Source organism: Fulmarus glacialis, unplaced genomic scaffold, assembly GCF_000690835.1.
Source record: "Fulmarus glacialis isolate BGI_N327 unplaced genomic scaffold, ASM69083v1 scaffold4099, whole genome shotgun sequence".
NCBI classification, from domain to species: domain Eukaryota; kingdom Metazoa; phylum Chordata; class Aves; order Procellariiformes; family Procellariidae; genus Fulmarus; species Fulmarus glacialis.
The window spans coordinates 1-16,259 of record NW_009235229.1 but is presented as its reverse complement, the minus strand read 5'-3'; the positions used below and the strand labels follow the sequence as shown (position 1 = coordinate 16,259).

At 36.4% G+C, this 16,259-nt stretch overlaps 1 protein-coding gene across 1 annotated transcript; it reads right to left on the bottom strand.

Annotated features, from left to right (window-relative positions):
* Positions 1–4,930: 4,930 nt before the first annotated feature.
* SUB1 (SUB1 homolog (S. cerevisiae)) lies at positions 4,931–14,889 on the bottom strand. The gene is made up of 4 exons (XM_009585943.1): positions 14,818–14,889; positions 13,027–13,146; positions 7,598–7,706; positions 4,931–5,264 (listed from the first exon to the last, which is right to left on the bottom strand). Exons 1-4 carry the CDS (start codon positions 14,887–14,889, stop codon positions 5,185–5,187), a joined length of 381 nt encoding a protein of 126 aa, XP_009584238.1. The 3' UTR covers positions 4,931–5,184.
* Positions 14,890–16,259: the final 1,370 nt, after the last annotated feature.

The window sequence follows — 16,259 nt, the reverse complement described above, 5'->3', positions numbered from 1 at the left end:
TGGCAAATGGAAAGCAGAGGAAACAGCAGAGTCATTTCACACTGAGATAGCTAGCAAAAAGCTTCAAAGATTACACAAAATCAACACCACAAACAGACTGCAGAGTTTTATTGCTATATACCACCTAACTTTCAATTTCAAGTAGTTAATTGTTAGGGTAATGTCAATCTCAAGTTTGTTCTTAATATACAATGCCATTCACCTCTCCCTCAGATATATTGTGCGATGATACTTTAGTGAATAGAACAACTTAGGGCTTTCTATTCCTAAGACTGGGCTTTATTTTCAACAGCCTGAAAATTATTCTGACACATTAGCCTATTAGTAAAAGCATAAAACATTTAAACTCTTAAGGTGTGAAACAGTTCTTCTTCACATAACAACGCAAGAACAGGGTTATGTAAAATCTTACCATTTCTTTACTTCAGCAGTTTTTATCTCATTACCTTCTAACCAAGTGAACTGATAACTAACAGTAGTCTACTAGGCATGCTGGCCAAGGAGGCATAAAATGTTTTTCTTATTTAGCCTTATCAAATACACCTAGAGATTTCCAAAAAAAGCCTGTTCATTCCACCAACTTTTGCAGTTTTACAGCAAGCTCCATTCACCTTTAGGATTGAGAGCCCACCTCCTTCCAAAGGATAATGTTTTTACAAACTTGAGTCCTCAACCCAACCTCAGTTCCTACCTCATTCGTCATCCCATCAATGACGAGTGTATGGATTCACTGAAAGCAAAAAGGAAGTACAATGAAAACCAAATTAAGCAGATCTTACAAAAAATTGTAAGATTTTTGTTAAATGAAGCGCAATACCAAGGGAACAGCTGTCACCAAGTTCTCAGCCTTTAAGTTATCCCCATGATTAATGGCACGTCCCTCTACTCCCCAGACAACAAGATCCTGATAAACCATAACTAAGCCAAGGACCATTTATTTCAGTTCTTCAGCAGGTGTCTTCACACTTTTATGTAACAATATTGAGAGCAGGGGACACACAGGCTTGATTCACAACAGGAAAAACATTGCCCATCAGATGGCTCTTCCATACATACGTCACCAGAGCTACAGTCAAAGATGAATCCTATTAGTAAGTGGATGGCAGTAAATGACAAATAGGTAGCACATGATGACCCTCCATCAACCCCAAACTCCATTTCTTCCCTTTGAGCCACAGCAATTTCTGTTTCTATGGCTATAAATTGCTAAACTAATCAAAATTACTTGAAAAAAAATGTTAGGTTCAAGGCTACAATCAGTTACCTCACTCCCTAAAACCAGTCACAGCGAGCATGTGAAAAACAAATATCCTTCCTGAAGAAGCCTATACTGACCTAACTGACCAATGACAATAAATAGATGGGTGAGAAGCTTTTTTCTATCTAATCTGTGGTTCCGTTTATTGGCAGATCAAAAAGAAACTCCACTGAAAAAGATAATCAGCCATTTTCTTAACAGTAGCGACTTATCAGGCACTTTCCTTCTGTGTGATGTGTGAAAGTGTGTTTATATCCGCTGCTTCCGTATTTACATGACGCTTGTTCCTCTATCATAGTGAAAAACCTCTATCCCTCCGGGCTACACAATCAATCCCCCACCCACAAACATGGACCAAGTATAAGATGATTAAGTTTTCAAATTTCCAAATTACAACAGTTGCAAGAAACAAACAGTACTTTCTATAACAATTTAAGAAAAAATAAGTTTTAGTGCAGCTAAATTTCTATTAAAAATAACACTATGTCAACAGAAGTCTTCATTTATTTCCAAGTGTTCAATTGTTATTACACATACGCCATTTAACTATTTTTTATTTGAACATTAATGTAATTACAATTTGAGGGCTCATATTTCCACTGGCCTCTCTGCAATAGATCCCACCAGAGCAAAACATAAAACATTCCACATGGTTAACAACATGACATTTGAGTTACCAGAATTACAATCATAATTTTTTTTGCTAACAGATCACATAAGAAGTACGTAACTGGGGCATTTCCTTTAACAGAAATATCAAACTTAGTACTGCATTTGTTTAATTTCAATATGAACGTCTCTACGTAAGAGCAACATCGTACACGACAGTTTGATTTATCACACATATTGTACTTTGGCAGCTCTAACTGTGATGCATTTTTCCTCCTAAGCTCCATAGTAGGTTTAATTTATAAAACATATTGCTAACATGCCCTGCATAAACATCAAGAATCAAATGCATCTTTCTTTTGCCACTACAATGGGAAAGGGACCAGTGTTTTTATCTCGTATTACACAGTCTTTTCATACACGCACAATTTTCTTCCATGGACACTTCTACATGTGCCCTACCTACCATTTTGTCTGCAAGAAAATAATCTTTATTAGAAAAAAAAAAATCTAAATTTTCTTCTCAAATTAGAAAGACTACAGCCGTAAACAATTACATGAGAAATCACTACCAATTACTTATCTCAAAATAACATTGAATGTGTCAAATTTTTATCAAGTAACAAGCACATCTGAGGTGCAATGAATTCCCTCACAATTCAACTCATCCCATTTTGAGTTCATTTGTGAAACTGACTGGTTTATTCAGTTACCTTTTCTGTAGGACATTCATGCAGATGTTAAGATTGGCTCCGGTAAAATTCATTGTATTTTTTCATTGTTACAGGCAGAAATGTAACTGGCAGATGGAAAACTATTTTTAAACACACAAGCTAAGCAAAATCAAAATGCCCCAAGTTTTATCAAGTGAAATGGGATAAACAACTCCAGTAATTATCACCACAAATTCAGCAAGGGGGTTATCTGTAAGAGGAACTAATAGTTCTTGGTTAACAAATTCTAATTTCTTTGAACACCTCTACCATCAGTTTCCACAAGAGAACTAATCACTATATTAAAACTTTTTCACTTACTATCCCCAATTGAATGAATTTAATTCTCCACCTTCCTGAACACAATTGTATTGTACTTTGATACACAACTGCCATCCAATGACCTACTACCACAGTAATCTAAGTGAGGACAATGTTCCCTCTAATGTAATCATGCACTTTAAAGTAGCCACATGAAAGTTTTGAGGTAAAATGGGTGAAATCTGGTTGCAAAATTTCAAACTTAAAGGAAAAAAAATCATATATTCATACCGCAAATAAACACCTAGAACCTGTCGATAGTGATCTGAAGCAATTTATTTCATTCACTCATCTGTGAAATTTTAGTAGATATTTCATATTTATTCTATTTGGTCCAAATATCCCTACATGCCTTTAAGAGTTACTCAGAAAAGAATGTTGTGCCCATAAATGCATCTGCTACCACAACACATCTCTTCATCCTTTTATTCACCTTCAAGCAGTTCTTAAAAACTCAGATTTCCTGAGCTATACAAAAACAGATTTTAACTTTATTTGTAATACGTCAACAATCGGTAGGTTAACAAGCAGGTGGAGGTATCTGACATAACATTTAAATTAAGTAATATATATTTAATTTGATGAAGTCACCCTTCCTCACCCTTCAATACCTATTTGTATTGAATTATAAACTCTGCAGCACAGGAAAAGTCTGTGTATGGCACTTCCATGAATGTCTGCAATATAAACAATTATATTAAGATATTCCAAAATTAAACATCGTGTTTATCTATACAAAATTTAAAAAATACATTAAGCTTAACATCAAATGGGAAAATTACAGCTAAACCAATTAAGTTGTACATTCACTACATAGTCTTGAAATGTCAATTTTCATGAAGTTGTTTCATCTTCGTTCGATTAACTGAATTAAGTCAGAAAATGAACTCTGCTCCAATTCCACTAACGTACATATTTTCCCTGTAGTTATCACGTGTCAGCTAACTTTGATCTTTCACCATTAACTTCCGTACTTGCGTGCCCCTTATCTCTCCCAAGTTCTACTCAAACATCATATTCTCCCTTCTTCGTTCCATTGTTCGTGACACCTACCAAGAAGCCCTTCAACTGGGGTAGCATCTAGTCTAATAGAGCTTCCACTGGACAGAAGCTTCTCTTACCAGAATAGTACAATGGTTGACAAGTGAAGTTCGCTAGAGTCATGATCCACTATGTACCAGTGCTTCACTTAAGCGCTAAGTATCTTCTGCACAACAGGTAAAACAGCTGTGCACAGGTAAGCCACACAAAGCAAGCCAACTTAAGTGGTTTGGGCAGGCAGCGTGGACAGGGCAGGAGCATGATAGCCAGACATTCTGGCTGAAGTAATTTTAACCCTGTTTGACTGTTTAACCTGTGTTACAGCCTAGTTTAAGCATCATTGTTTGCGCAATACTCTCAAACAAACAAAAGCCCTACAAAGACAGGTCAACTATTCTTTTCTATAGAATACCTAGTTAGTATGTGTTCAAAAATGAATTTAATGCAAAGCTTGAAAAGGTTACCTAACCAAAAACCACATTTGGAGCTTTTAAATACTTCTTACTCTGAGGTATATGTCTATTACTGTAAAAGTTTATGCATCACATAAATCTAGGGTCCAAGAAAAAAGGCCTATTTTATTTTCTAAATCAAGCAAGCTATAGAAAAATGGGAAGAAATAGCATGTGGCTTGTGTTCAAGTGTTATTGTTTAGCATTACACTTCATGCAAGTAATGCAAAAAAGTCTATATACTCAGGACTGTTTACATCTGAATAAATAGGGTAAATTAGCAAATACAGTATTTAAAATTATCTACAAAAATGTGTTTTACCAAGTATTCACTGTTTGTATCAAGTCTTAAAGCAGAAAGCTATCAGGGCAATACCAAAGAGTATGAAATAAAAGAAAAAAATTAAATGGAGGCATTTTAAGAAATCTCATCAGAAAACAAATTCGTATTAACTAAACTGAAACTAAAACAAAGACTAAAGCTATTAGGTGGCCTTATCAGTAAACACCTTCAATCAAAAGGCCATAAACAAGTATGCTTTACATATTATTTGATTTGTTTATTTTACACCATGAGGTGAAAGCAACACATTTCCTTTTAGTAAAGTATACACAAATAGCCTCACTCAGAATACACTTTTAATGCACATAAAAAAAGTATTCATCTTACAAATCGTTTTGCAATCCAAATATACAATAGCTTGGAAAACAATATTTTAGAAAACAAAAGCCAATGTAAAAAGACCGCTCAAAACAACTAAATGATAAAAGTTTCTGTATGGCTCTGTCTTTACAGTTTTCTTACTGCATCATCAATATCAGAAATCTGTTCCTTCAGCTGGTTCCACTGTTCTGGATTTAAAGAAATACCTGAAATGCATTAAAAATAAACACTTAAGACAAAAAGAAAATTGTGGTGCAGGATCTTGCATGATTACTATCAAGGCTGGTTTCATACAGAAAGTCTATGTTACAACTGTTAATGCTTGAGCTACTTCAACAACTACCACAGTTACAAAGTGAAACTACTCATTTGGAACACTTCAGTTTAACTTTAGACTTCAGCTTATCTTCAGACAAGTTTAAATTACAAAGAAAATGAGTACAGTGTAACAAATTCATTCACAAGTGTTAGGCTAAACACAGGAAGGGAAATAAAGCCTTGGCCTTGATAGAAGGCAGCACAAAAGCCCTAAGTGAGATGTTGGAAATCATTCGTATTCCTGTTGGCTCCTAAAAGCCATACCTCTGTGGACTGAATTTGTATGCACTCATAATTCCGGGGTTTTTTTCCCTCCTGTTTCTAAAAGCTCTGTAAATAACACATACCATAAGTGTTAGTAATAATAATAACACATACTATTTTGGAGAGACTCTATTCCACTCCCTAGCAGTCACAAACCAACATGGAAGCTATTTTTTCACTTCAAGTTCACTATAGTTTCTAGTGACATTCAATCAATAATAATTCAGTGCCCCACAACCCACCTCCTCAGCTCTAAATTTGTACTTCCTCAAGCTCAAGTCCAGGCACATGGTTCCTTTGTGCTTTAGTCTCCTCATTCTTTCCCTTCCCTACAATCCCTATGCCAACTCTATGCAAGTACAGACTCACAGGCCTACCTCTCATACTCTCTCCAGTCAGGCTCTTCTACTATTTACCCCCACTCTCCCCCCTCAGTGACCAGGCTTCCTTCATTGCTTTCTCCCTGTAGGTAGAGCAGGACCTGAAAACAGGTGAAACTTTGAATTCCATTTTTGGGGCTCATCGCCTTTTTTTTCCTTCTACCATCACTGTCTTATCAGAGCACCACCATAATTTTGAGCAGCAAGCAGTCTGCATGGGGCTACTCTAAGCAGTTTTCCACCAGTTTTTAGAGGGCAGGTTTCTTTTGAAAAGTTAGGTGTGCTAACCGTTACTAGGGGACCAAATGTCATCAAGATGTCCCTGAACCACATACCAGATGAACTGCGCACAGTTCAGACCTGCTGTCTGAAGCAACCTGACACAGTAACTTAAACTGTTGGATTTTTTTTTTTCTGTTTTTTTATTGCACAATTTCAACTGCTTATACTGTTTTTAGGATAGCTAGATAAGCGGCTCGTAAGTGCGTCAATGGAACATTAAACTCACATACTGTATCAGATTATTATTAATTTTATCCTAATAAAATTCAGACCTTTTTGCCACATTGATAAACATTTCTGTCCACATCATGTAATTTTTATCACTTGGCCTACGCATCAAATCTCACTGTAGTTTGCCACTCAAACTGCATATACTTTTGACTTCCACCTCAAAACACAGCAGGTTAAAGTCCTTAGAAGTTAGAGTAATCTTTTTTGTTAAGTAGCAAAGAATGTAGCAAACCTTATGCTGACTGTACAATAAATGCCTCCAATCTCCAGGGCAGAATGTTTCATACTTACCTCTTTCCTTGGCACAATATGAAAACCAATTAAGAGTAGGCTTTTCTAACAGAAGCAACATGACATTAAGCAAAGCACTACTACTGCAACTATCCTCACATCCTCATCTTGGCAGGCGGCAAAGTTCTGAAAATGGTTCCGTGGAGGCAAGCCATAAAAAGCAGGTATGGGAGTGGCAATTAAAGGTACAATGCCTTATGCTGTGCTGCAAATTAGAAGCACAGTACCAAAATTTGAACATTTGAGGTATTTTCAGCTCAACTAAAATCTTGACATATTTTTTCCAAAATTAGTCACATTAAATGTTTTAACTATTTTAACTCAAAATTTGTCAGAAATTGAAGGACATAATTCTTTTAAAGAAATTAACATCTTACCACAAATGAGTAAGTTAAATCTTTTCAGTGAATTTTGAAATAAGAAATCCAATTGTAATAAAAGAAAGAAATTGCATTGATTAAGTTAATCAGTGTGGGGGAAAAAAAAAATATGGCTATGTTCATAACTCCCATACCAAATTTGCTTGTATTTGATACCTTGTTTTCCATAAATCATGGAGGATCCATTAAGGAAAACAGACTCAGGCCAACAAACCCACTTTGTTTATACAAAATATAAGATACAGATTTTTTTAAAATATAAATTACAAAAACCTAAAAATATTACTCTAAAAATATAATGTAGCACCAAAGTGTAACAATATGATACACAAAAGTTCTCCAGCAAACTGCAGACAATGTTTTAATGCAAAATAACATGAAGCAGAACAATACCTTTTCTGCCAGGCTTCATTTCACCTTCTTGATCCATCCAATATTCTCTAATATCAATTAAGACTTTCCCTTTAAAGTCACGAACACTGACATACCTCATTTTGCCAATCTGCCAAAACACATATAAGGGTCTTTTAGGTATTTTACATATTACAGCATTCACTTTTCCCAGCAGTATCAGACTTGGACATGTGACATTGCACACTGCAGCTTATTTTAGACAGCAGAGAAACAACTAGATCAAAAGCTTAATCCAGAGTAGTCAGTAGGCTAATAAGTAATGACAATATAAATGGATGAACGACTTAAAATGAGTTGAGCAGTCAATGCTCAATGCAAAAGCAGCTCTCCTAGAATAAAAATACCTATATTCTTAACACGCCTACTTCTTACAACAGCCAATAATTTACTGTTTTCTGAAATAAAAATTTGCCTCTGTTATAACCATCTTGGTTTGCAGCAGTTGTAAACAAACAGGGAAAGAAGGAGCTCTACTCCCAAATCTAAATTTTAGTCCATTCCATATGTACGGAAAGCAGATATTCACATGAGATAACCACAATTTCTAGAGGTTTGTTTTTTTTTTTTAATATAGTAAATACAGACGGAAATGAAAGTTAGCCACCAACTATGCTGCTCCCATGCCTGCTCCCAAGTCCTCATGGCACTTCATTGGAACTGTGGTTAAAAGACTATCTCACTGTACCAAGTGTTTAAAAAAAAACCATTCAAATCCTTTAAGTTTACCAGCATGTCACATAGAATGAAATGATTTTGGAATTTCATAGTTTCTGCACCACAGTGGCTTAAATGAATTATGAGCGTGCTTTTTTTGGGGGGGGGTCGGGGGAGCATGGGGGAAGGGGAGGAGTCACGCTGACAACTACGCGTTACACTATACAAAGATCTTTCCAAATTTGATAAAAACTTTTTGTTCACATAAATTCAAAGTATAATGTGAATTTGAGAATTTTAGATAATAAAACCACAATCAAGTACAATTCATATAAGAAATTCTTAGAATTCTGTATGCACCTTCTGGATGCACTTTTTGAAGAACGAACACATTCCGAAGTAAACAATTTTAAAATAGAATATTTCTTCCTGATAAAACATTAACTTTAGTTTTCAACTGCCTTAGTTTATGCTTCTTGCATTTTGATACAATTTAACAAGGGCCCAACCAGATCTTACTAGCATTAAGTCTGACCAGAAAGGTTGAACAACTTTCCAGTCAACTAAAATCATCCACAGATGTGTAAGTCACAAGCTGTTATTTCACAAAATAGATATAAACAAGAATGCTTTATGTTTGCTTAAAGTAATTTTTCTTTTTATGCAGATCATGCTAAATTAACTCTAAAATTGATTTTAAAACAATTAAGACATTTTTAGATACTGTAAGCCTGAAGCAGTTTTCCTACTTCAAAGCATCCTTTAAAATGAACAAGACATTACAGTTTATAAGATAATATTTTTGATTGATTTATTAAATACTTTCACAGTACTACAAATTTAACATTCAAAACTAAGGTATAATGTCATGGTAGCTTAGTTCTTTCAGACCACACTTGCTACCATGCCCAGGTCCGTCACCACTGCTGGCAAAGAATATCCCGAATAGCCTACATGAACAATATTTCTTGGGTTTAACCCTTTAATGCTCCAGTGACTTTTGAGGTCACCTCTAAGAACAGCTTCAAGCAGTAATACTCCACAACACCTTTTTTTCCCAGGGCTATCAAAGAATATTAGTGCATTGCCAAGTAATTCCAGATTGGCTCTAAGAAATAAAATCTGATACAATGTAGCAGATTACAGCTGCAAATACAGTAAGAGAGTTTAGGATTTGAATTTTAAGGATAAGACTGTATGTCTTAATTCAACTACAGTACGGCGAATAATGCAAAGTTCACATTCACTTAATCAGTAAGTCTACCTTAAATGGAAACAGTTCCATATGAAAATGCTGACATGAAGTTAGGTTTTACATCGCTGTCTAGATTTCAGCTGAATGTTCACATGAAATTTTGAATCTTTAGTTGAACTCTATGCAAAAGCTGCCACTGCTAAAAGCTTTAAATAGGTTTCTAAAGTACAGTTTCAATTAACATCTAAGGTTTAAAACCTCAACCAAAACCTAGATTTAAGTAAATTGATGTTTCTTGATGTTCAGTTACTCGTAATTCTGGCACAGATTCATTTCTGAACAATTCTTTTTTCATGCAGCAGCCGATAGTCCCAGAATAATTTTGCTGATCTAAGACATCTTTGTATCTCTGTAACCACAGTAGTGTTCCAAGGGTTGTATTGATTTATAGCAGTGTAGTTACTGCAGTTCAACCTTCATAGGCAAGTTCGTATGCTTTTTATTAAATATTACAGCTCCTTAGATTATGCTATTCTATTGAATTACCTAAATCAGAAGACATTAAAAGCATTATTTCCAGGTTTCCATTTCTTAGAATAAAATGCACTGAGCTGTGTCTTGGTTCCTTTCACAGCTATGCAACTGACTTCCTGTATGAGTTTCAGCAACCACCTTTTTCACCGTTTTTCTTCCTATTTCCAGTTTGCCTTGATTAAACTGTATACACACTGTGGAAGCAGCAACAGCAAAAAAGCATCCTTCCTTCTTAGCTGGTAACTATTATGTATAGCATTAAAAGGAGCACAATGAAGAATTCTGTAAACAGTGAGATCTGCAACACAGCAAACTGATTGTGAAATGCATCGGTGACCACCCAAGTTTCAGAATTAATGTGCTAAACCAATCACTTTTCCAGAGAATCGTAACCTTTTATATTTATCTACCTTCAGGAGCCTATGATAGATAAAGACATTACACTGGGAAACCAAAGAACTTATTTCTCACAAGTCAAAAAGCAAATATGACCCAAACTTTAAAAAAAAAAAAAGGGGGAAGGGGGGGAGGCAGGACAACACACAGATGGACTAGTTTTGAAGTAACAATTTCCGTGAAATGCCTGATCATGCGATGTGGTTCCACTCTGGGTAGTCACTAATACTGTACCCTGACAGCATTAGCAAACCTTATCCAAATCAGGCATAGGTAGATGACAGGATTTGTCAAACTAACCAAAGCACATGATGCAGAGCTCACATTGGCTTGAAGCCACAGACAGGAATCTAATGTATCAACACTAACCCTTCCACATTAACATGAATAATGCTTGACCTTAGGGCCTCTAGTAATACATCACAAATGGGAGTAAGATAAATTTCCGCACCCCAACCGCACCCAAATCCTTTCACAAATTCCAAAGTATACTAGGCTACCCATAAGACCTAAAAAGGCCAAGACATGGAAATAAATAAAATACATTTGTCTCTTACACTGAATTAATTCCCTTCTACTTACATTTATACTATTCTTCATAATTAGTTTCAAGAATACCATTACACGAATGTCAGTCTCAAACAAAAATAATAAAACGTAGATCTTGATGAAAATGCAGAATCTTCTGAATACAGCAGTCACAATGAGCTCTGTATTAAGGGAAGCTATATACTTTAAGAACACAGCCTGAGGGTGTAAAACAAGCCTCTAACTTTCATACCCTTTGCTGCCACTCCCACACACAATACGGACACCACAGAATTTCTGACTATCCTATGAATCAGGCTTTACAGCCTGATTTCCATCAATTGAAGCCACGCATGTAAGTTATACTGCAAAGTCACCTGCACATCAGAGATCATTTTACTGCCATGGCAAAGCAGAAAGGAGATTTTCTAGTATTACTAATAGTCCTAGAAAAAATAAAACCATACCTAAAAAATTAACATGCAGCTAGATCTTCCAGCATGCTCTCCTGGAAAAGAGGGAGTGGGGGGAAGTATCCTCAGACTTACCGTGCTATTTCTACACTAAAACAGTTGCATCTTCGTTAACGCACCTAAGCTGATGTAGCATGAAAAAACTCACAATGCTTCACATAACAAAATAAGCAATCTAAAAAACATTTTGTTTTTGATTAACTAAAAGGCAGGCAGAGACTAAGACTGATGTTTTAGGTCAAGGTGATATTCAAATATTTGTCTGTATTATACTCAACACTGGAAGAATCCTGTTCTTATCAGACTCATAGGAGTCCTCTACTGTCTGTTTTTAGTAACTTTTTATTATCTTAGGTCAAAAAGGTTGAAAGAAATCAGAGCACGCAAATACTTTTGCTTTTATTTGAAAGGGTTTGGGGTTTTTTTACATCAGGGGAGCATTAAAAATTTTAACAGCTTTCTCCAATGTTGGAATTTCTGAAATTATTACAACTATAGCATAAAGCTTATACATACGTTTTTTGAGTTCTAACTGCAGTTCACCTCATAAGGTGTACAAGACACTATCTCATTTTTCCTACATGGTTCAAAGCATGCCCCAGCAGAACTAAAAATATTATATTCTTCCTTCAATGGGGAAAGTCCAGGCATTGCCTTCAACTGAAGCCCTCCCTCCCAACTATACATGAAGAGGAAAGTGAGAACTGATACATTAAAAATAACTGCCCTGTATTACAGTATCAGTTAAGCAGGTCTTCCCTCTAGAATTTTTTTTTCCCCACATTACTTTGCACAGCTACAGCCCAAAACCATTTCTTTTGCCTTACTCAGTGCTGGGGCCATCTTATAAGGCACCTCTCCCATACCTTTTCGCAAACTTAAGAATCAAAGGCTCTAAGAATTTAAGTTCCTTTCCAGCCAGCTAGTCAAGAGACATTTAATAAGTCTTGATCCACACCTCTAAAACAGGTAATTCTGAGCTACGCAATTTTCAGCACACACTGCTACTACCTCAGCTAACCCCAGTAACTGCAATACCCAGAATTCACGAATGCGTCTTGCTACTGAAAAATGTACATTCATCCCATCTTAAAGACAAGGACAATGTCAAAAATTATCATCTTTCTGGATGTTCAGTGAGAAAAACCTACATCATGAAACAAAGGAAGAAGCAAAACTTATTCCAAGACACTGTCTTATAATATAGGAGCGAAGTTGCCCTTGACCTAGTTAAATAGGAATGAAGAGTCCATACTTTCGTTTCCAAGTATCTTTCTTTCAAGAGCCCTGACTAAAAAAGATTTCCATGAAGACAGTCCTGATCTAATATTTACAGTATACTCATGGCAAGTGCTGTATTCACCGACAAAATGACTACCCAGAGTTACCATGGGCAAAGACATGAGGGTTAGATCAATTGCTACAACTCAGATTCTTTTACTCTGCTGAAAACTGACAACGCTTTTTCTGAGCATCTTATCTGCATGCTAGCATGGTAATCCCCTTTGGCCAAGGCTTCAGGAGACCCAGCACTATGCTGTCAAGATTCTCAGATCACCTCATAAAATTTATACTGAATATGATGTAACATGTTATCTTAACAAGGCTCTAAGAGTCATCAATTTTACCTGAAACATATTCTCGTCTCTGTTACTGCTTTGCTTAGAAGAAGCTGCACCTTTTGAACTTTCACCAGTCTTTTGTTTCTTTACAGGCTTTTCTGGAGCTGCTTGCTTTTTCCGCTTTGCCTTGGAGCAAGAATAAAAAGAGAACAGCATGAACCACAACTCATTCTACAAGTTAGAGAAAAGTTTCCATTAGAGGTCACAAATTACTATTATGCAATGCACATTATCACCTTCCTTCTGTGAAGGCAGGAATTCAATACTGTACATTTAGACCGGAATTTAAAAAAAAAAAAAAAAAATCTTCAAATGAGCCTAATTCTGTTCCCAGTGAAGTTTACCATAATACTTTGGCTTTACAGAGAATCCTACTCTTTCTGCGCAGTAATACTGTCGGTTCAATAGTTTTAATAAAAAATTTGAAGTCTCATGGAAGTTTCAACTTCCTTTCCACTGAGTGCAACAAAAAATGCAGGACAGTTTACAACTCTTCTTAAAAAAAACCACAAAAAAACCTAGATGAGGTAATGAAGAAAGGATTGGAAATCACCTCCATCAAAGTAATTTTTTTTAAATCAGCATCCAATCTCTGTCCATAAAATGATAAATTTAACATGTTTTTAAAACATTCAGACAGTATCTTCTGCAAATCAGATTACCCGCAGATACTATAAAGGTACTATTTCTACTCATGGTTACATAGTAACCATGCCTGCCCCAAAAAAAGAGTAATACAAAGATACCAAAAATTAGTCTCACCTGCTAGAATTGTACCGTGGATAACCTCTTTTAAAGACAAAGAGTTCCAAAAAATATGGGAGGTTATAATAGGAAAAAAACCCCCAACACTTTACTGCCCACTAAAGCAGACTGTTAGACTATGTCTTTTCAGGAATGCAGCTCCCTATTGAAAAAATAACCTGACTGCTTTTCTTATATTAAGGTCTGACAGAACGCCTAATTTGCAAAGTGCAACCATGTCACGATTGAACCAATTCAGTAAAGCAGACCAAGTCTCTTCACATACTACATTAAAAGACCTGATGTCTGTGTTACAACATAGCATTTCTTAAAAGGATAAATTCACTGGGGTTTTTTTTGTTTTGTTCATAATGACTGGTATATCTACACAAACTTATGAATTAAATAACTATTAAAAATAAATGGGAACACTCAATTTATACATTTAAAACAGTCAACATATTAAAAATAATCAACTGAAAGACACTCAGGTTGGCTCAGCTTTTAAGTGAGAAACTAGCAGATGGTATTACAGTAAATATAAGAATCTGAAACAGAGAAAAAGAACATGCAAACAAGATAAGCAAGTGGCACATAGAGGACAAGGCAAGTGGAGGTTTTTGTTTTGGACAAATAATCCAGATATGAAAATGGGGGGCAGGCAGTGTTTGCCCCCAAAATTAGTCCAAATTCTTGCCACCAGGGGCAGCTTACACAGAAGCTTTCTATCACTTCTGCAGCAAACAATTCCAGGAAGCTTGTGGTTAGATATATCCTATGGAAAACCCTGAACAGAGCAAAATGCAACTTAGAGAAAAAAAGTATACTGCAAGACAAAAAGCATCCTATCCACCCAAACCCTAACCTTGGGAAGTGTTTTTTTTGTTGTTGTTGTAGTTGGTGGGGGAGACAGGGTGGGGTGTTTTGGGTTAAGTGTCTGCTAAATCATAGGGAATGACATGCACATTGTGACATAATGCTCACCTGATTCCTTAACCCCAGCCTGAAACATAAGAGTTAATACAGTAGTAATAAACTGCATATAATGTTCACCTTTTTGTCAACTTCACTATCTGAATCACTGGCAGACGAGCTTGAAGACACAAGTTCCTTCGACTTAGGCATTCTAGGAGGAGAAAAGTAAGGTGAGAACACTATACAAGGAATACGTCCCATTACAGCTGGAAAGCCATCTTCAAACCTGTTTGTAAAGGCTCATTTTATTCAAAACTTTCCTGAAGACCTTCCTGCCTTTTCATATAAGCTTTAATACACATTGTAGATGCATTCTCAAACACTCTTCCCTCTTATATCTCTTCCCCTTTTTGCTGCAACTGCATTAAATGCATGGGTTTAGTTTCTACACTGTTTACAAAGGGACAATTTTTCACCAGATATGGCAGAAACCATAATGTAAAACATACATTACAATACTGTCCTCCAGTTGAATTCTTTATACTACATTCACAAATATAAACTATTAAGGCCCTAGCGTTATCTATACTCTTACATGGGCATTTTGCCCCATTGGATTTGCAAGCAACACACTGCATAATCGTCATACATGAAGCTAAAGTTCCCACCAATAATACAAAAGTCTGAAAAACACCTCCGTTACAATGAACTACAGTATCACAATTAATATTTCCACTGCAGCTTCAACACATCAGTCACTAGAGTCTATTCATTTGCCAGACAAGCAGACATTCAACTTTCCTTGAATGCACGCTGCCAGGTGTGCTTCTGTATCTCTCTAGTATGCAAACATGTGGTTAGATATAGCAGTTGCACATCTTGCCTGCAACTAGAAACTCTTCGTAACAAATAAATAGCTCATTTGTTCTTTCAGAATAAAAATAAGCATCCCAAAGAGAAACTGTATAAAATAAACTACAGCTAGAAAAGACTAAGAAAAGATTAAAGAAGCATATCTCGGGAAAGAAAAAGGAATAGCGGTGTTTTTAAACCGGCAGTGAAAAAAACATATGCAAATGAAAAAACGGAGTCTGAATAATGCTAACGGATCAACGTGGTTCTAAAGTAGGGTAAGTTCTGTCGTAACAGCTTGGAGCACAACGATGGAAGCTGTAGCACTGAAAATGAAACAGGATATGAGGAAGCACACATAAGCCAAGCTACAGGATGGAGGCAGAGGAGACCTGGAATGGGACAATGTGAAAATAAGCACAGCGATGACATGAAATCGGGGAAAATTTCCGCACAACGCGGGGGTTGCGGGCACCAGCAGGGGATAACGCCAGGGTCCGCATCAGGATGAGGGAGTGACAATATGGAGGAAGGTAGAGGCGGAAACTGGAGGGAAAAGAAATGGGGGGTGGTAGGTGCCCCTCAGGAGAGGCTGACTGGCAGGCAGAGCATGAGGAGACACCGAAGCACCCGTGAGAGCGAGGGCGTAATGAGACGGGCCAAGTGAGGACGAGGGAGAGAGAGTGGAGAAAGACAAGCCAGGACGAGCTAGGAACACCAGGTAGGCC

Coding starts and splice junctions, on each gene's coding strand:
- SUB1 (XM_009585943.1), bottom strand. CDS start 14,889: ATGCCTAAGTCGAAGGAACTTGTGTCTTCAAGCTCGTCTGCCAGTGAT. Junction 13,147..14,817: donor ATAGTGAAGTTGACAAAAAG/GTGAACATTATA, acceptor TCTTGCTCCAAG/GCAAAGCGGAAAAAGCAAGC. Junction 5,265..7,597: donor AATGAAGCCTGGCAGAAAAG/GTATTGTTCTGC, acceptor AATGCATTTCAG/GTATTTCTTTAAATCCAGAA.